The sequence below is a fragment of the Tamandua tetradactyla genome, chromosome 21 (genome assembly GCF_023851605.1).
Source record: "Tamandua tetradactyla isolate mTamTet1 chromosome 21, mTamTet1.pri, whole genome shotgun sequence".
NCBI lineage: Eukaryota > Metazoa > Chordata > Mammalia > Pilosa > Myrmecophagidae > Tamandua > Tamandua tetradactyla.
In genome coordinates this window covers 9,357,133-9,377,315 of record NC_135347.1, presented here as the reverse complement: position 1 = coordinate 9,377,315, position 20,183 = coordinate 9,357,133, and the positions used below count along the sequence as shown (strand labels likewise).

The following is a 20,183-nucleotide window of genomic DNA, read 5'->3' as shown; positions in this document are numbered from 1 at the left end:
GAGAGGATGTGGAGAAAGAGGCACACTTATCCACTGTTGGTGGGAATGTCAAATGGTGCAACCACTGTGGAAGGCAGTTTGGCGGTTCCTCAAAAAACTGAATATAGAATTGCCGTACGACCCAGCAATACCATTGCTAGGTATCTACTCAAAGGACTTAACGGCACAGACACAAACGGACATTTGCACACCAATGTTTATAGCAGTATTATTTACAATTGCAAAGAGATGGAAACAGCCAAAATGTCCATCAACAGACGAGTGGCTAAACAAACTGTGGTATATACATACGATGGAATATTATGCAGCTTTAAGACAGAATAAACTTATGAAGCATGTAATAACATGGATGGACTTAGAGAACATTATGCTGAGTGAGACTAGCCAAAAACTAAAGGACAAATACTGTATGGTCCCACTGATGTGAACCGACATTCGAGAATAAACTTGGAATATGTCATTGGTAACAGAGATCATCAGGAGTTAGAAATAGGGTAAGACAATGGGTAATTGGAGCTGAAGGGATACAGAGTGTGCAACAGGACTGGATACAAAAACTCAAAAATGGACAACACAATACTACCTAATTGCAATGTAATTATGTTAAAACACTGAATGAAGCTGCATCTGAGCTATAGTTTTTTTGTTTGTTTCTTCTGTTTTTTTTATATGTGTATTTTTTATTTTTTATTTTTATTTTTTCTCTATATTATCACTTTATTTCTTTTTCTGTTGTCTTGCTATTTCTTTCTCTAAATTGATGCAAATGTACTAAGAAATGATGATCATACATCTATGTGATGATATTAAGAATTACTGATTGCATATGTAGAATTGAATGGTTTCTAAATGTTGTGTTAGTTAATTTTTTTTAATTAAGAAAATGTAAAATTGTAAAAAAAAATTAATTCAACTTTCAGCTATTAAAAAACAGTGTCAAAAAAGGTGAAAATTCAGCGAAGTCAATGGGAGAAAATATTTGAAAACCACAGATTGGATGAAAGTTGGATATCCTGTGTAATAAAGAAATCATACAACCCAACAACCAAAGAACTAGCAGCCCAATTGTAAAGTGGGCTAGAGATATGAATAGACATTTTACTGAAGAGCAAATACCCATGGCAAAAAAAAGCACATGAAAAGATACTCATTGTCGTTAGCTATAAGGGAAATATGGATCAGGACTACCATGAGATACCTCCTCACACCTATAAGAATGGCTGCTATTGAACAAACAGGAAACTATAAATGTTGGAGAGGATGTGGAGGAATTGAAACACTTATGCACTGCTAGTGGAAATGTATAATGGTACAGCCACTGTGAAAGATAGTCTGGCAGTTCCTCAGAAAACTGAATATCGATCGAATTTTCCTGTGATTCCCCAATACCACTACTTTGTATATACCCTGCAGATCTCAAAGCAGTGACACAAACAGACGTTTGTACACTGGTGTTTGTAGCAGAACTTTTTACAGTCACTAAAAGATGGAAACAATCCAAGTGCCCATCAACAGACAAGTGGATTAACAAAATGTAGTATATACATATGATGGGATATTATTCAGCAGTAAGACGAAATGACATCCTGAACTTCATGAGAAGATGGATGCAGCTTGAGGATATAATGCTGAATGAAATTAGCCAGACACAAAAGGACAGATGCTGTATGATTCCACTTTTATGACCGTGGTACCTGTAAAATCAGAGGCTTATAATACAGAAAATCAGGGGCCTAGAGATACATAGAAGCTTGACATGGATGAACAGTTTGCTAGTCAGTTGAACTTAATCGTAAGGAAATAGATAGAAGTGAAAACAGGTCACTAGTGAATCTTTAAGTAATACTACCATATTGAAGGTGAACAGATTGGAAGGGGTTGTATAGGTTCATGTGCCCTACCAATTAACACTAGACATATAAATAAGTTTTTACATGAATTACTGCAAAGATATGAATCCTGAACAAAGAGTGTATAATTTGGGGATATGGGGGAAAATTCTGGTTAAAATTAGTAAAGCCACAGAGATTTAAAGTTACATCTGCGGACTTCCAGGAAGATGGCCAAGTAGAGTAGCTCGAGATTAACCCTGCTCCATGAAAAAGTTAGAGAAGGGACAGGAGGGCGACTGAAGTGGCAATTCAGAAGTGTAGCTGATCTGGGGAGCCTTCTGCACTGCATGGGGCATCCCTAGTTGCAGAGACTGAGGAGCTGAGAGGCAGAAATTTGTAGCCTGGTGTGGAGGCACGGAGCCTATGGGAGTGCATGGACCAGAGCCAGAAACTAGGAATTAAGCCAGGCCGCATTCTTGGGCATGCTACCCTCACCAGCGCAGCCCTGTGACTGGCGACTCAACCAAATCCCACACACCTGAACTCTGTCACCTGCTCCCATTTCCTGCACTCTAGGTGTCACCACCCTACCAGCCCCCAGTGCACGTGACTGCCTCACATCCCCACCCCAAGTGCAGCCCAACCCACTTCTCCTGCACTCCTCCCAAGCACTACCTCACCTTCCCTTTTTATTGCAGGTTATTGTCAGCACATAAAGGCTGCAGGCACTAACCTCCATATACAGACTGTCTCTGCTCCCTGTCCGTAATGTTGCACTGATCCCCCACCCCCTGCTCGAGTTCTGCGCATCAGTTTACGGCATTCATAGGCCTGCCCATGCACACAGGCCCCCAGTCATGTCATCAACTCTGGGAACCTTACTTTACAGCAGTCCTTGAACTGCGCATGCGTATGGTACTCAGCCATACTTCCCAGTTCTGAGAAAGTGCTGACCTTTGCAGCCTGGTCACATCTGCCCCCAATCCATTAAGGCATAATACTGACTTGGTGCCACAGCTGTATGCATGTGCACAAAAGGCGCAGTGCCTTAGACCACAGCACACCAGGGTTACTCCCTCCAGACCAATGCATCCTCACAGGTACATCCCTGACTGTTGGGCACCCATGTTCATAAGCATCAGTGTAACATCCCCAACCTGCACCTATAACTGACCTGAAACAAATTACCGTACTGAGTGCCTCACCACATACCCTGCTCCCTGCTATACAACCATCCTGGAAACACAAGGCCTTAGACTAATGAAAGAAATAAACTCCCAAAGTAAATCAACCAAGATATTTACATGCCACGAAGACAGCAGAAGATCACAATGCAGACATTTATAGCTGTGCGTAAGGACCAAATTGAAATACCAGAGGAGACGCGTTGGAACAACTAATCAAAGATGTGCATACAACTCTACTTAGTAAAATAAGTGGAATAGCATGCTGGTTTAAAAGGATGTATGTCCCCTAGAAAAGCCATGTTTTAATCTAAATCCCATTTCATAAAGGCAGAATAATCCCTATTCAATACTGTATGTTTGAAACTGTAATCAGATCATCTCCCTGGAGATGTGATTTGATCAAGAGGTTGTTAAGCTGGATTAGGTGACTACATGTCTCCACCTATTTGGGTGGGTCTTGATAAGTTTCTGGAGTCCTATAAAAAGAGGAAACATTTTAGAGAAAGAGAGAGATTGAGAGAGAGCAGAGCAGAGCGACATAGCCACGAGAAGCAGAGTCCACCAGCCAGCAATCTTTGAAGATGAGGAAGGAAAATGCCTCTCAGGGAGCTTCATGAAACTGGAAGCCAGGAGAAGAAACTAGCAGATGATGTCATGTTCGCCATGTACCGTTTCAGATGAGAGAGAAATGCTGACCGTGTTCACCATGTGCCTTTCCAGATGAGAGAGAAACTCTGACCGTGTTTACCATGTGCCTTCTCACTTGAGAGAGAAACCCTGAACTTCATTGGCCTTCTTGAACCAAGGGACCATTCCCTGGATGCCTTAGATTTGTCATTTCTATAGACTTGTTTTAATGTGAACATTTTTATGGCCTTAGAACTGGAAACTATCAGCTTATTAAATTTCCCTTTTAAATGCTGTTCTGTTTCTGGTATATTGCATTCCGGCAGCTAGCAAACTAGGACAGATTTTGGTACTGAGAGTGGGGTGCTGTTGCTGCCGTTTGCAAATACCAAACATGTTGGAGCCGTTTTTTAAGTGGATGAGGGGAAGATTTTGGAGGAGTTGTGAGGAACTTGATGGAGAAGGCCTAAGATCTTTGAAGAGACTGTCGGTAGAAATGTGAACTCTAAAGCTTCCTGTGACGAAGCTCTAGAAAGAAATGAGGCATATATTATTTCAGAATGTAAGGAAGATGAGCCTTGTTTTAAAATGGCAGATAATCTGGTAGAATTGACTACTGGCTTTGGCTGGAAGGCAGATTTTAAAAGCTATGAGCTTGGATATTTAGCAGAGGAGATCTCCAAATTAAATGTCGAAAGTGCAGCCTGGTTTCTCCTCACAGCTTATAGTGAAATGCAACAAGAGAGAGATAAGCTGAGAGATAAACTCTTGAGTACAAAGAAACCAGAAATTGTCCTGGAAAATTCTGGGCCTCCCGAAAGGGAAACCGCAGGGAATAGTGCTCTGTGTGAGGATTTAACCAAGTGTGGAACCAGTCAGCCATTTAAGAGAAAACCAGGATCGGACATGGAGTTATCCAGAAAGGATGTGTGGAAACTCTTTATGTCTGATGGGCATGATCCAAGGCTACTGCATAGAAAGCCAACGAGAGTGCTGTGGGACCTGTAAAAACAGAGCCGCTGCCAGTCTGGACTGGGGGTTTCAGAGAAGGGACACATTGGAGGAAAAATAACTTCAGAGGCAAAAGCATGGAGGCTGAGGTCTGAAGTCAAGAAACCTTGGGCCAGGAAAGTGGACCCATCCAAGCCTGTGAAGAGGGTGAGTTTGCCCTGAGGCAGAGGATGGACCTTCCACCTCCTTGCAGTAGAAGAGTCATGCTGCCTCAGGCCTTGGAGAGGTGAACACATTCCTTGGGGTTTGGGGAGAGCCTGGCTGCCACCACATGGAGGGGTTGAATGTGTGCCCTGGAGATGGCAGAGAGCCTGGGTGCAGTCCCAATGCTTGGAGAGAGTGGAGCCGAGAAAAAGGTGGTCTCCCCAGTATCCTTCAAAGTTGCATTTGGAGAGAGGCAGACCTCTGTGTAGGCCTTTGGAAAGGGTGGGACTGCTGCTTTCAGAAGCCAAGAAGATAAATTACTCAGATTTTGAAATCTAATGGACTTTGCCCTGAGTGTTTTTGAAACTGTATGGATCTGGTGACCCCTGTGTTCCTTCCTCCCTATGGAAACGTGTATATGTATCCTATGACTGTTCCTTCTTTGTAAACTTGTTTTGAGTTTTCAAAGATCTGAAGCCAGGGGATAATTTTGCCTTAAAACAGACCATACCTGTAACTAACTTTAATAGGAATTTGTACGTTTCTAACTTTGTATTTCATGTATATTGCTACTGAAATGGTTTAAGTTTCTCTGATATCGTTATGGAATGGATGTGTTTTGTATATGGAGAAAACGTGTCTTTTTTAGGGTCTGTCGTGGTCAGGTTCATGTGTCAATTTGGCCAAGTGGTGGTACCTGTTTGTCTGGTTGGGCAAGTGCTGGCCTCTCTGTTGCAATGAGGACATTTCATAGAATTAAATCACGATCATGTCAGCAGCATCCACAGCTGAATCCATTTGTAATCAGCCAACAGGAGTGTCTTCTGCAATGAGTGATGCTTAATCTAATCACTGGAAGCCTTTTAAGGAAGATTCAGAAGAGACAGGCTCTCTTCTTGCTTTGGCTGGCAAGCCTCTCCTGTGGAGTTCGTCCAGACCCTCCATCAGAATCACTGGCTTTACAGCCTGCCCTGTGGATTTTGGACTATGCATTCTCACGGTCATGTGAGACACTTTTATAAATTTTGTGTTTGCAAGTGTTCCCTGTTGATTTCTGTTTCTCTAGAGAACCCTGACTAATACAACTTGGTACCAGAAGTGGTTCTTAAGAAACAGAATCTTAAAAATGGGTTTTTATGAATGGTTTTCTACTCTGACTGGACTCAGAGACACTAAGGACTCTGATTCCCATAATCAGAATGATACTCTCAATCCATAGAGTGAGTTGGCAAAAGAGATAGAATATCACTATTCGATTCTCCTAAAACTTTGCTTGTACGAAGCCAGGCTCTGGGGATAATATTTTTGACACCTTAACGGAGTTTTGTGGAAATAAGAGGTATAGAGATGTTGGCTGGTTGCTGTTAAATACGCTGGATATATTAAGGAGTGAAAGGGATGGGCTTAAGACTTCAAATGAGAAGCTGAAGCGCCATCTGAACAGATGTAGAAGTTTCTGTGAGTATCCTGAAGGAAAATCTTATTTATTGTAGCCGTTGACTTGAGATCTCTAGAAATCAGACTCAGAATCTTATTTAGAGTAACAACTTTACAATGTGAACTGAAATCTCAGTGTTGCATGGTGTCTGCTGTTAAAGTGAGGGCATTGATTGGAAAGGCATGGGACCCTGAAAAATGGGATGGTGACATATGAATCGATAATGATATCGGGGGTGAAATTGAAACCCTAGGTCATGCTGAGTCTTCTCTAGATAACCCTGTAATAGTCTGCCCTGAGGACATAGCTGCCCCACCTCCAACCTGCCTTGAGGAGTTGGCCACCCAGCCTCCTCCTGAAGGGATTAGTCCTAGAGTGATTAATTCTGTTTCACCAGATGAACTGCAAATGAATGCCCTGAAGCAAATTGCTTGGAAGATATTTCCAATTCTTTTCATAACCCACCCCCACCACCCCTCATTTCTTCCAGACCTATAACCAGACTAAAGTCCCAATAGATCCCTAAAGGTGAGATATAAAGTATCACACATGAGTGATCACACATGAGAAGGTACATTATACCTCCAAAAAACTGTGTGAGTTTTCCAATTTATATAGTTAGAAATCAAGGGAATATGTGTGGCAGTGGATTTTAAGGGTATGGGATAATGGTGGGAGGAATATACGACTGGATCAGGCTGAACTTATTGATATGGGCCCATTAAGCAGAGATTCTGCATTCGATGTTAACAGCTCAAGGGGTTAGAAAAGGTATTAACAGTTTGTTTGGATGGTTGGTTGAAACATGGGTTAAAAGGTGGCTGACATTACCTGAGGTTGAAATGCCCTGTCCTCCCTCAGGGGTATAGCAACTCTGCAGCCCAAAGTCATAATCTTGTCTGCAGAAACCTTGATCATTTCTCCCTCACAGAAGACATCACACTGATCCATTGTATTGATGATATCGTGTTGATTGGACCTAGTTAGCAAGAAGCAGCAACTACTCTAGACTTTCTGGAAAGGCATTTGCATGTCAGAGGATGGGAGATAAATCTAACAAAAATACAGGGGCCTTGCACCTCAGTGAAATTTCTAGGTGTCCAGTGGTATGGGGCATGTTGAGATATCCCTTCTAAGGTGAAGGATAAGTTGCTGCATCTGGCCCCTCCTATGACCAAAAAAGAGGCCCAATGCCTAGTTGGTCTCTTTGGATTTTGGCAACAACATGTTCCTCATTTAGGTGTGCTACACTGACCCATTTATCGAGTGACCAGAAAAACTGCTAATTTTGAGTGGGGACCTGAACAAAAGGAGGCTCTGTGAAAGGTCCAGGCTGCTGTACAAGCTGCGCTGCCACTTGGGCCATGTGATCCAGCAGATCTGATCCAATGGTGCTGAAAGTGTCAGTGGCAAATAGAGATGCTGTCTGGAGGCTTTGGCAGGCTCCTGTCGAAGAATCACAACGCAGACCCTTAAGATTTTGGAGCAAAGCCATACCATTTGCTGCAGATAACTACTCTCCTTTTGAGAGACAGCTTTTGCCCTGTTACTAGGCCTTAGTAGAGACCGAACGCTTAACCATGGGCCACCAATTTACCCTGAGACCTGAGTTGCCTGTCATGAGCTGGGTGTTGTCTAACCCACGAAGCCATAAGGTTGGGCATGTGCAGCAGCACTCTATTGTAAAATGGAAATGGTATATATGAGATAGGGCCAGTGCAGGTCCTAAAGGCACAAGTAAGTTACATGAAGAAGTGGCCAAAATGCCCTTGGTCTCCACTCCTGCCACATTAGCTTCTCTTTCCCAGACCTTAGCTATGGCCCCTTGGGATATTCCTTACAGTGAATTGACTGAGGAAGAGAAAACTCAGGTCTGGTTTACAGATGGTTCAGCACAATATGCTGTTAACCACCTGAAAGTGGACAGCCACAGCACTACAACCCCTTTCTGGGTGTCCTTGAAGGACAGTGGTGAGGTTAAATCCTCCCAGTGGGCAGAACTTCAAGCAGTGCACCTGGTTGTTCATTTTGCTGGTAAGGAGAACTGGCCAGAGGTGTGTTTGTATACTGACTCATGGGCTGTTGCTGATGGTTTGGCTGGATGGTCAGGGACTTGGAAAGACCATAATTGGAAAATTGTTGACAAAGAGATCTGGGGAAGAAGTATGTGGATAGACCTTTCTGAGTGGGCTAAAAATATGAAGATATTTTTGTCCCATGTGAATGCACACCAGAGGGTGACTTCAGCAGAGGAAGGTTTTAATAATCAAGTGGATGAGATGACCTGTTCTGTGGATACCAGTTAGCCTCTTTCTCCAACAACTCCTTTCCCCGGCAATCATGTATTATGATACATGATATCATAATAATTATTATTAACAGTATTAATCATTAGATTAATTATAATTAAAAAGTAAGACATTTGGACCTTCAGGATTCAGTATTCTTTCTCACTGATCTCTGCCATCATATATTATTTATTCATGTTTCTAGACTGAATTGAAATTTTGTCTTTTCTCCTTAAAAATGACTGTGTATATTATTTTTAGACTCATAAGCATGAATTATTATCATTATTCGATGCCAATGATGACTTGCTATTACACTTTCTTTTTTTTTAATTTTAGGAATTATATAGTCAGTGGCAGAAAAGTGGCCAATTTTTTCTGGAAACAATACCAAACAATATAACTTGGGATCCCACAGGTAAGATAACAAGCAGGATCATCTGAAATTAAATGTTGCCTAGGTTTCCTAGGCTTATTTTTTTTATTACTTTCATTTATTTCAGTTCTGTTATTTGTGAGAGTGTGCGGAATGCAAAGGTATGTAAAACAGCTCGTGTCCTTTTAGAAGCATATACACAAATGAAGAAAATTATGGACTGTAAAAGTGACAGAATGTGGTAAATACTGTAATAGAAATGCCTATTGTTTGGCGAGGGAGGCATTTATTCTGTCTGGATAATCAGTCCTTAAATGAAGGGAAGCTTTTTGACCTGTGAGTAGATAGATTTTTTTCTTTATTGTGAAACCTTAGCAAACAAACATACACACATTCTTGGCATACAAACATTCTGTACATGTCGTACAGTAAATGACTCACAATATGATCATTTTTTTAAATATTTGCATCACTCCAGTAAAAGAAATAAAAAAGACAAAAGAAAAAACTCATGCACACCATACCCCTTACCCCTTCCTCTCATTGACCACTAGTATTTAAATCTGCTGAATTTATTTTAAACTTTGTTCCCTCTATTATCTGTTTATTTTTCATCCATATTTTTTTACTCATCTGTCCATACTATAGCTAAAAGAAGCATCAGACTCAAGGTTTTCATAATCACACAGTCATATTCTAAAAGCTATATCATTGAACAATCATCTTCAAGAAACATGTGTGCTGGAACACAGCTCTACAGTTTCAGGTACTTCCCTCTAGGCACTCTTATACACCATAAACTAAAAAGGGGATATCTATATAATGCTTAAGAATAACCTCTAGGATAACTCTGGACTGAAATTTCTCAGCAACTGACACTTTATTTTCTGTCATTTCTCTCCTCTCCTTTTTTGTTGAGAAAGTTTTCTCGATTCCTTAATACCATGTCCCAGTTTATCCCAGGATGTTTGTCCAACATTGCCAAAGAGGTTACACCCCCGGAAGTTATGTCCCATGTTGAGGGGGGAGTGCAGTGCGTTCACTTGCTGTGTTGGCTTAGAGAGAGGCCACATCTGAGCAACAATAGAGGTTCTCTGGAAGTGACTCTTAGGCCTAATTTTAAGTTGCTATAGCCTGACCTTTGCAGGGATAAGTCTCATAGGGGTGAACACCAAGACTGTGGGCTCGGCCTCTTAATTTGGTTGTCCCCACTGCTTGTAAGAATATCAGAAATTCTCCAAATGGGAAAGTTGAATATTTCCCCTCCTTTCTCCCAAGTCCCCCAAGGGGACCCCACAAATACTTCTTTATTCGCTATCCAAATCACTCTGGGATTTATTGGGGCATCACACTAAGTAACCTGGAGAAACCAACACAATCTTATACCCTTTTTAAGATTCCATGTACTTATGGTGTTCAGCTAAACTGACAATAAAGTCAAATTCAGTAATGTGTACCCAAAATATAAATTTTGCAGCAAATAAATATCTCTCCCTTTGGTCTCACACAGAAGTTGAAGTTTTAAAATATGGATGATACCCTCCTTTACTCAGTCTTCTGATATACTTCCGTCGTATCCAGAGCACCTTCATTCATATCTTTACTCAATGTCTGATCACTTTTTCCACTTTTTAAACAGTTTCTGTATGGGGTACTGTTGACCTTCATAGCTTTAGAGCTCTGACTCTGAGTCTCAGTTGTCACTTAAATACCTGAAGTTTCTGGGAAAGGCCATGTTGTATACAAACATCTCAGTATCTGATAATTTAGAATACACAGTTACACTTCCTGAATATATATGACTGCTGTAAGAGCTTATAATCTAGAACCCTTTACAATAGGCCCCAGCCTGATATCCCATGTTCTCGACTTTAGGTCACTGAATTTTTATATTATAGTTAGTCCATATCATTGCGGTGATAATATTTTGTCTTTTTGTTCCTGACATTTCATTCAGCATACAGCTCTTAAGGTTCGGTCATCTAGTTGTATGCCTCACAGCTTCATTCTCTTGTGGTAGCTCAGTAGTCTGTTGTATGTATACGACATAGTTTCCCCTTCCATTCCTCACTTCTTGTACCCTTAGGCCACCTCCATTCATTGTGGATCACAAATACTGCTGCCAGAGACACCAGTGTGAAAATGACCATATCCCCAAACTCAGCTCCTCAAGATACATGCTGAGCATCAGGATTTCAGGATCATATGGCAAACACCCCCTCCTGCCCCACCCCCAGCCTCCTGTGGAACCACCATACTGTCCTCCAAGGGGCTGCACCTCTCAGTTTCCCTGTGGAGAGTGAATAGGTACATCTCTTCCTTCACATTTTCTCTAGCATTGCTTCTGTCTGTCCGTTTTTAAATAGTTTAATTCACACATCACACAATCCAGCCTAAATGTATAGACATGTTTTCACTACCATACTCTATCTGAAGATATTACCTTTTCTTCCATGAAGAATCCATACTTCTTTCCTAATCCCCCGCCTCAACATTTGGTTTTGGCATAATGCCTTTGTAACATTCGGTTTTGGCATAATGCCTTTGTAACATTCGTTCGAGGCATATTAACCATTTTAACACCCTGCAGTACTACTGACATTCCTTTGTTCTTCCTCATGCAAAAACATTTTTTAATTCATACGTTTAATCAGCATAATTGTACACTCTAGGCATTCCTAAATTATACCATCTTTATTGTCTATCTTTCCTTCTGGTTTCATACATGCCTCTAGCCCTTCTCCCTCTGTCATACGCACATTTAGCTTCATACAGAGTACTTACATTATTATGCTACAAGCACAGTGCTATCCATTTCTGAATTTTTACAATCAGTCTTGTTGCACAATCTGTATTCTGTCAGCACCAATTACTCAATCTTTCCCCTACTTCTGTCTCCTAGTAAACTGTGTTTTTAACTGAAATTTTCTAAGTTCGCTTATTAATGTTAGTTCATATCAGCGAGACTGTACAGTATTTGTCCTTTAGTTTCTGGTTAATTTCACTCAGCATAATGTCCTCAAGGTTCATCCACATTGTTACATGCTTCATGATTTTATTCTGTCTTACAGCTGTGTAATGTTCCATTGTATGTATATACTACAGCTTATTTAGCCACTCATCCATTCATGGACATTTGGGCTGTTTCCATCTCTTGGCAATTGTAAATAATGATGCTATAAACTTGGGTGTGCAAATGGCTGTTTATGTTCTTGCCCTCATGTCCTCTGAATAGATACCTAGCAGTGGGATTGCTGGATCATATGGTAGTTCTATACTAGACTTCCTGAGGAACTGCCAAACTGCTTCCATAGTGGTTGTACTATTTTACGTTCCCACCAACATGGATATGTGTGCCTCTTTCACCACACCCTCTCCAGCACTTGTTTTCTGTGGTTTTTTTTTTCTTCTTTTTGCCATTCCAGTGGGTGTGAGATGATACCTCATTGTGGTTTTAATTTGCATTTCCCTAGTAGCCAGTGAAGTTGAGCATCTTTTCATGTGCCTTTTAGCCATTTGTATTTCCTCGTCTGAGAAGTGTCTGTTCATGTCTCTTGTCCTTTTTTTTAATTGTTTTTTTTTTTTTTTTGGGTCTTTTTGTTACTGAATTGAAGAATCTCTTTATATGTTCTGGATACTAAATCTGTATCTGATATGTCTTTCCAAATATTGTCTCCCATTGCGTAGGCTGCCTTTTAATTTTCTTGGCAGAGTTCTTTGATGTGCAAAAGTGTTTTAATTTTGAGGAGTTCCCATTTAGCTATTTCTTTAGTGTCTGTGCTGTAGGTGTAATATGTACAAAACCACCTCCTGTTATAAGTTTTATAAGGTAATTCTCTACATTTTCTTCTAAGAGTTTTATGGTCTTAGCTCTAAACATTTAGGTCTTTGATCCATTTTGAGTTTTTTTTTTGTAAGGTGTGAGGTATGGATCATCTTTCATTCTTTTGCATGTGGGTAGCCTGTTCTCCAAGCACTATTTATTGAAGAGGCTTCTCTGTCCCAGGCGAGTTGGTTTGACTGCCTTATCAAAAATCAATTGTCCATAGATGAGAGGGTCCATATCTGAACATTTTATTAGATTCCATTGGTCAGTATATCTATCTTTATGCCAGTACCATGCTGTTTTGACCACCGTAGATTCATAATATGCTTTATGGTCAGGTAGTCTTGAGACCTCCCACTTCATTTCTCTTTCTCAAGATATTTTTAGCTATTCGGGGCTCCCTGCCCTTCCAAATAAATTTGGTTATTGGTTTTTCTATTTCTGCAAAGTAAGCTTTTGGTATTTTTATTGGTATTAAATTGAATCTATAAGTCAATTGTGGTAGAATTGACATCTTAACTATATTTAGTCTTCCTAGTCTGTGAACACAATATGCCTTTCCATTTATTTAGGTCTTTCATGATTTCGTTAAGCAATTTCTTGTAGTTTTCTGTGTATGGGTCTTTTCTATCCTAGTTAAATTTATTCCTAAATATTTGATTCTTTTGGTTGTTCTTGGAAATGGAAATTTTTTTTTTGATTTCCTCCTCAGATTGCTCATTACTAGTGTATGGAAACACTACTGATTTTGGGGTGTTGATCTCGTATCATGCCTCTTTGCTGTACTTATTTATTATCTCTAGTAGTTTTGCTATGGATTTTTTTGGATTTTCAATATATAGTATCATATCATCTGCAAACAATGAGAGTTTTACTTCTTCCTTTTCAGTTTGGATGCCTTTTATTTTTTTTTTCTTGTCTAATTGCTGTTGCTAGAACTTCCAGCACAATGTTGAATAACACTGGTGACAGTGGACATCCTTGTCTTGTTCCTGATCTTAGGGGGAAAACTTTCAGTCTTTCTCTATTGAGGATGATATTTGCTTGTTTTTTTCTTATATTCCCTTTATCATGTTGAGGAAGTTCCCTTCTATTCCTATCCTTTGAAGTGTTTTCATCAAGAAAGAATGTTGAATTTTTTCAAATGCCTTTTCTGCATCAATCAAGATGATACTGTGTCTTTTTTTTTGCTTTAATTTGTTGTTTTAATGGTATATTGCATTAATTGATTTTCTTATGTCAAACTATCCTTGATTACCTGGAGTAAATCCCACTTGGTCATGGTGTATAATTCTTTTAATGTGCTGCTGGATTTGATTTGGAAGAATTTTTTTGAGTATTTTTGCATCTATATTAATTAGAGAGATTGATTTGTAATTTTATTTTCTCATAGTATCTTTGTCTGGCTTTGGTATGAGGGTGATGTTGGCTTCATAGAATGAGTTAGGTAGCTTCCCCCCCTTCAATTTTTTTTTGAAGAATTTGAGCAGGACTGGAACTAATTCTTTCTTGAATGCTTGGTAGAATTCATATGTAAAGCTCTTTAGTCCTGGACTTTTCTTTTTTGGGGAGTTTCTTGATGACTGGTGCACTCTCTTTTCTTGTGATTGGTTTGTTGAGCTTTTCTGTTTCTTCTTCAGTAAGTGTTGGTTGTTCATGCCTTTCTAGGAAGTTGTCCATTTCATCTGCATTGTCTAGTTTATTAGTATATAGTTGCTCATAGTATCCTCTTTATTTCTCTGGGGTCACTAGTTATATCTCCTCTTCCATTTCTGAATTTGTTATTTGCATCCTCTCTGTTTTTCTTTTTTGTCAGCCTAGCTCATGGTTCATCAGTTTTATTGATTTTCTCAAAGAACCACCTTCTGGTTTTGTTGATTTTCTTAATTATTTTTGTGTTCTCAATTTCATTTATTTCTGCCGTAATCATTGTTATTTCTTTCCTTTTGTTTGCTTTGAGGTTGGTTTGCTGTACTTTCTCTAGGTTTTCCAAGTGAACAGTTAATTCCACAATTTTTGCTCTTCTTTGTTAATATAGGCATTCAAGACAATAAATTTCCCTCCTAAAACTGCCTTAAAAAAACACTGCTTTTGCTGCATCCCATAAATTTTGATATGTTGTGTTTTCATTTTCACTTGCCTCAAGATATTTTCTGATCTCTTGTAATTTCTTCCTTGACCCACTGTCTGTTTAAGAGTGTATTGTTTAGCCTCTATGTATTTGTGAATTTTCTTGCCCTCTGCCTTTTATTGATTTCCGACTTCATTCCTTTGTGATCTGAGAAAGTGTTTTGTATGATTTCAGTCTTTTTTAAATTTGTTGAGATTTGCTTTGTGACCTAGCATGTGGTCTGTCCTTGAGAATGATCCATCAGCACTTGAGAGAAATGTATATTAGGCCTTTGTGGGTTATAATGCTCTGTAAGTGTTAAGTCTATTTCATTTATTATATTATTTACATTCTCTGTTTCTATATATATATTTTTTAAGTATTTTATTTTATTTTTTTTATTTTTATTTTTTATTAATTAAAAAAAGAATTAACAAAACAATTAGAAATCATTCCATTCTACATGGACAATCAGTAATTCTTAATAACATCACATAGTTGCATATTCATCATTTCTTAGTACATTTGCATCGATTTAGAAAAAGAAATAAAAAGACAACAGAATCAGAATTAAAACATTAATAGAAAGAAAAAAAAAACAAAAAAACCTATACCTCACATGCAGCTTCATTCAGTGTTTTAACATAATTGCATTACAATTGGGTAGTATTGTGCTGTCCATTTCTGAGTTTTTATATCCAATCCCGTTGTACAGTCTGTATCCCTTCAGCTCCAATTACCCCTTCTCTTTTTTTTTTTTTTTTAAATTAACGGAAAAAAAGAAATTAACCCAACATTTAGAAATCATACCATTCTACATATGCAATCAGTAGTTCTTAACAGCATCACATAGATGCATGATCATCATTTCTTAGTACATTTGCATCGGTTTAGAAAAACTAGCAACATAACCGAAAAAGATATAGAATGTTAATATAGAGACAAAAATAAAAGTAATAATAGTAAAGTCAAAACAAAACAAAACAAAACAAAACAAAAACCTATAGCTCAGATGCAGCTTCATTCAGTGTTTTAACAAGATTACTTTACAATTAGGTATTACTGTGTTGTCCATTTTTGAGTTTTTGTATCTAGTCCTGTTGCACCGTCTGTATCCCTTCAACTCCAATTGCCCATTATCTTGCCCTGTTTCTACCTCCTGCTGGACTCTGTTACCAATGACATATTCCAAATTTATTCTCGAATGTCTGTTCACATCAGTGGGACCATACAGTATTTGTCCTTTAGTTTTTGGCTAGACTCACTCAGCATAATGTTCTCTAGGTCCATCCATGTTGTTACATGCTTCATAAGTTTATCCTGTCTTAAAGCTGCATAGTATTCCATCGTATGTATATACCACAGTTTGTTTAGCCACTCGTCTGTTAATGGACATTTTGGCTGTTTCCATCTCTTTGCAATTGTAAATAACGCTGCTATAAACATTGGTGTGCAAATGTCCGTTTGTGTCTTTGCCCTTAAGTCCTTTGAGTATATTCCCAGCAATGGTATTGCTGGGTCGTATGGCAATTCTATATTCAGCTTTTTGAGGAACCGCCAAACTGCCTTCCACAGTGGTTGCACCATTTGACATTCCCACCAACAGTGGATAAGTGTGCCTCTTTCTCCGCATCCTCTCCAGCACTTGTCATTTTCTGTTTTGTTGATAATGGCCATTCTGCTGGGTGTGAGATGATATCTCATTGTGGTTTTGATTTGCATTTCTCTAATGGCCAGGGACATTGAGCATCTCTTCATGTGCCTTTTGGCCATTTGTATTTCCTCTTCTGAGAGGTGTCTGTTCAAGTCTTTTTCCCATTTTGTAATTGGGTTGGCTGCCTTCTTGTTGTTGAGATGAACAATCTCTTTATAAATTCTGGATACTAGACCTTTATCTGACATGTCGTTTCCAAATATTGTCTCCCATTGTGTAGGCTGTCTTTCTACTTTCTTGATGAAGTTCTTTGATGCACAAAAGTGTTTAATTTTGAGGAGCTCCCATTTATTTATTTCCTTCTTCACTGTTCTTGCTTTAGGTTTAAGGTCCATAAAACCGCCTCCAGTTGTAAGTTCCATAAGATATCTCCCAACATTTTCCTCTAACTGTTTTATGGTCTTAGACCTAATGTTTAGATCTTTGATCCATTTTGAGTTAACTTTTGTATAGGGTGTGAGACATGGGTCTTCTTTCATTCTTTTGCTTATGGATATCCAGTTCTCTAGGCACCATTTATTGAAGAGACTGTTCTGTCCCAGGTGAGTTGGCTTGACTGCCTTATCAAAGATCAAATGTCCATAGATGAGAGGGTCTATATCTGAGCACTCTATTCGATTCCATTGGTCGATATATCTATCTTTATGCCAATACCATGCTGTTTTGACCACTGTGGCTTCATAATATGACTTAAAGTCCGGCATCGCTAGACCTCCAGCTTCGTTTTTTTTCCTCAAGATGTTTTTAGCAATTCGGGGCACCCTGCCCTTCCAGATAAATTTGCTTATTGGTTTTTCTATTTCTGAAAAATAAGTTGTTGGGATTTTGATTGGTATTGCATTGAATCTGTAAATCAATTTAGGTAGGATTGACATCTTAACTATATTTAGTCTTCCAGTCCATGAACACGGTATGCCCTTCCATCTGTTTAGGTCTTCTGTGATTTCTTTTAACAGTTTTTTGTAGTTTTCTTTATATAGGTCTTTAGTCTCTTTAGTTAAATTTATTCCTAGGTATTTTATTCTTTTAGTTGCAATTGTAAATGGGATTCGTTTCTTGATTTCCCCCTCAGCTTGTTCATTACTAGTGTATAGAAATGCTACAGATTTTTGAATGTTGATCTTGTAACCTGCTACTTTGCTGTACTCATTTATTAGCTCTAGTAGTTTTGTTGTGGGTTTTTCCGGGTTTTCGATGTATAGTATCATATCGTCTGCAAACAGTGATAGTTTTACTTCTTCCTTTCCAATTTTGATGCCTTGTATTTGTTTTTCTTGTCTAATTGCTCTGGCTAGAACCTCCAACACAATGTTGAATAATAGTGGTGATAGTGGACATCCTTGTCTTGTTCCTGATCTTAGGGGGAAAGTTTTCAATTTATCCCCATTGAGGATGATATTAGCTGTGGGTTTTTCATATATTCCCTCTGTCATTTTAAGGACGTACCCTTGTATTCCTATCTTTTGAAGTGTTTTCAACAGGAAAGAATGTTGAATCTTGTCAAATGCCTTCTCTGCATCAGTTGAGATGATCATGTGATTTTTCTGCTTTGATTTGTTGATATGGTGTATTACAGTAATTGATTTTCTTATGTTGAACCATCCTTGCATACCTGGGATGAATCCTACTTGGTCATGATGTATAATTCTTTTAATGTGTTGTTGGATACGATTTGCTAGAATTTTATTGAGGTTTTTTGCATCTATATTCATTAGAGAGATTGGTCTGTAGTTTTCTTTTTTTGTAATATCTTTGCCTGGTTTTGGTATGAGGGTGATGTTGGCTTCATAGAATGAATTAGGTAGTTTTCCCTCCACTTCGATTTTTTTGAAGAGTTTGAGGAGAATTGGTACTAATTCTTTCTGGAATGTTTGGTAGAATTCACATGTGAAGCCGTCTGGTCCTGGACTTTTCTTTTTAGGAAGCTTTTGAATGACTAATTCAATATCTTTACTTGTGATTGGTTTGTTGAGGTCATCTATGTTTTCTTGAGTCAAAGTTGGTTGTTCATGTCTTTCCAGGAACCCGTCCATTTCATCTAAATTGTTGTATTTATTAGCGTAAAGTTGTTCATAGTATCCTGTTATTACCTCCTTTATTTCTGTGAGGTCAGTAGTTATGTCTCCTCTTCCATTTCTGATCTTATTTATTTGCCTCCTCTCTCTTCTTTTTGTCAATCTTGCTAAGGGCCCCTCAATCTTATTGATTTTCTCATAGAACCAACTTCTGGTCTTATTGATTTTCTGTATTGTTTTCATGTTTTCAATTTCATTTATTTCTGCTCTGATCTTTGTTATTTCTTTCCTTTTGCTTGCTTTGGGGTCAGTTTGCTGTTCTTTCTCCAGTTCTTCCAAGTGGACAGTTAATTCCTGAATTTCTGCCTTTTCTTCTTTTCTGATATAGGCATTTAGGGCAATAAATTTCCCTCTTAGCACTGCCTTTGCTGCATCCCATAAGTTTTGATATGTTGTGTTTTCATTTTCATTTGCCTCGAGGTATTTACTAATTTCTCTTGCAATTTCTTCTTTGACCCTCTCGTTGTTTAAGAGTGTGTTGTTGAGCCTCCACGTATTTGTGAATTTTCTGGCATTCCGCCTATTATTGATTTCCAACTTCATTCCTTTATGATCTGAGAAAGTGTTGTGTATGATTTCAATCTTTTTAAATTTGTTAAGACTTGCTTTGTGACCCAGCATATGGTCTATCTTTGAGAATGATCCATGAGCACTTGAGAAAAAGGTGTATCCTGCTGTTGTGGGATGTAATGTCCTATAAATGTCTGTTAAGTCTAGCTCATTTATAGTAATATTCAGATTCTCTATTTCTTTATTGATCCTCTGTCTAGATGTTCTGTCCATTGATGAGAGTGGGGAATTGAAGTCTCCAACTATTATGGTATTTGTGTCTATTTCCTTTTTCAGTGTTTGCAGTGTATTCCTCACGTATTTTGGGGCATTCTGGTTCGGTGCGTAAATATTTATAATTGTTATATCTTCTTGTTTAATTGTTCCTTTTATTAGTATATAGTGTCCTTCTTTGTCTCTTTTAACTGTTTTACATTTGAAGTCTAACTTGTTGGATATTAGTATAGCCACTCCTGCTATTTTCTGGTTGTTATTTGCATGAAATATCTTTTCCCAACCTTTCACTTTCAACCTATGTTTGTCTTTGGGTCTAAGATGTGTTTCCTGTAGACAGCATATAGAAGGATCCTGTTTTTTAATCCATTCTGCCAGTCTATGTCTTTTGATTGGGGAATTCAGTCCATTAACATTTAGTGTTATTATTGTTTGGATAATATTTTCCTCTACCATTTTGCCTTTTGTATTATATATGTCATATCTGACTTTCCTTCTTTCTGCACTCTTCTCCATACCTCTCTCTTCTGTCTTTTCGGTTCTGACTATAGTGCTCCCTTTAGTATTTCTTGTAGAGCTGGTCTCTTGGTCACAAATTCTCTCAGTGACTTTTTGTCTGAGAATGTTTTAATTTCTCCCTCATTTTTGAAGGACAATTTTGCTGGATATAGGAGTCTTGGTTGGCAGTTTTTCTCTTTTAGTAATTTAAATATATCATCCCACTGTCTTCTCGCCTCCATGGTTTCTGCTGAGAAATCTACACATAGTCTTA

General features: G+C 38.6%; 1 protein-coding gene across 8 annotated transcripts in view; it reads left to right on the top strand.

Moving 5' to 3' along the window:
• DMXL1 (Dmx like 1) overlaps positions 1 to 20,183 on the top strand; it is a 232,644-nt gene that overhangs the window by 42,220 nt on the left and 170,241 nt on the right. For all 8 annotated transcript variants that reach the window (XM_077138868.1, XM_077138867.1, XM_077138866.1 and 5 more), the window contains exon 4: positions 8,867 to 8,945. In XM_077138868.1, the coding sequence (XP_076994983.1) occupies positions 8,867 to 8,945 (79 nt within the window). The remainder of the gene's footprint in view (positions 1 to 8,866; positions 8,946 to 20,183) is intronic.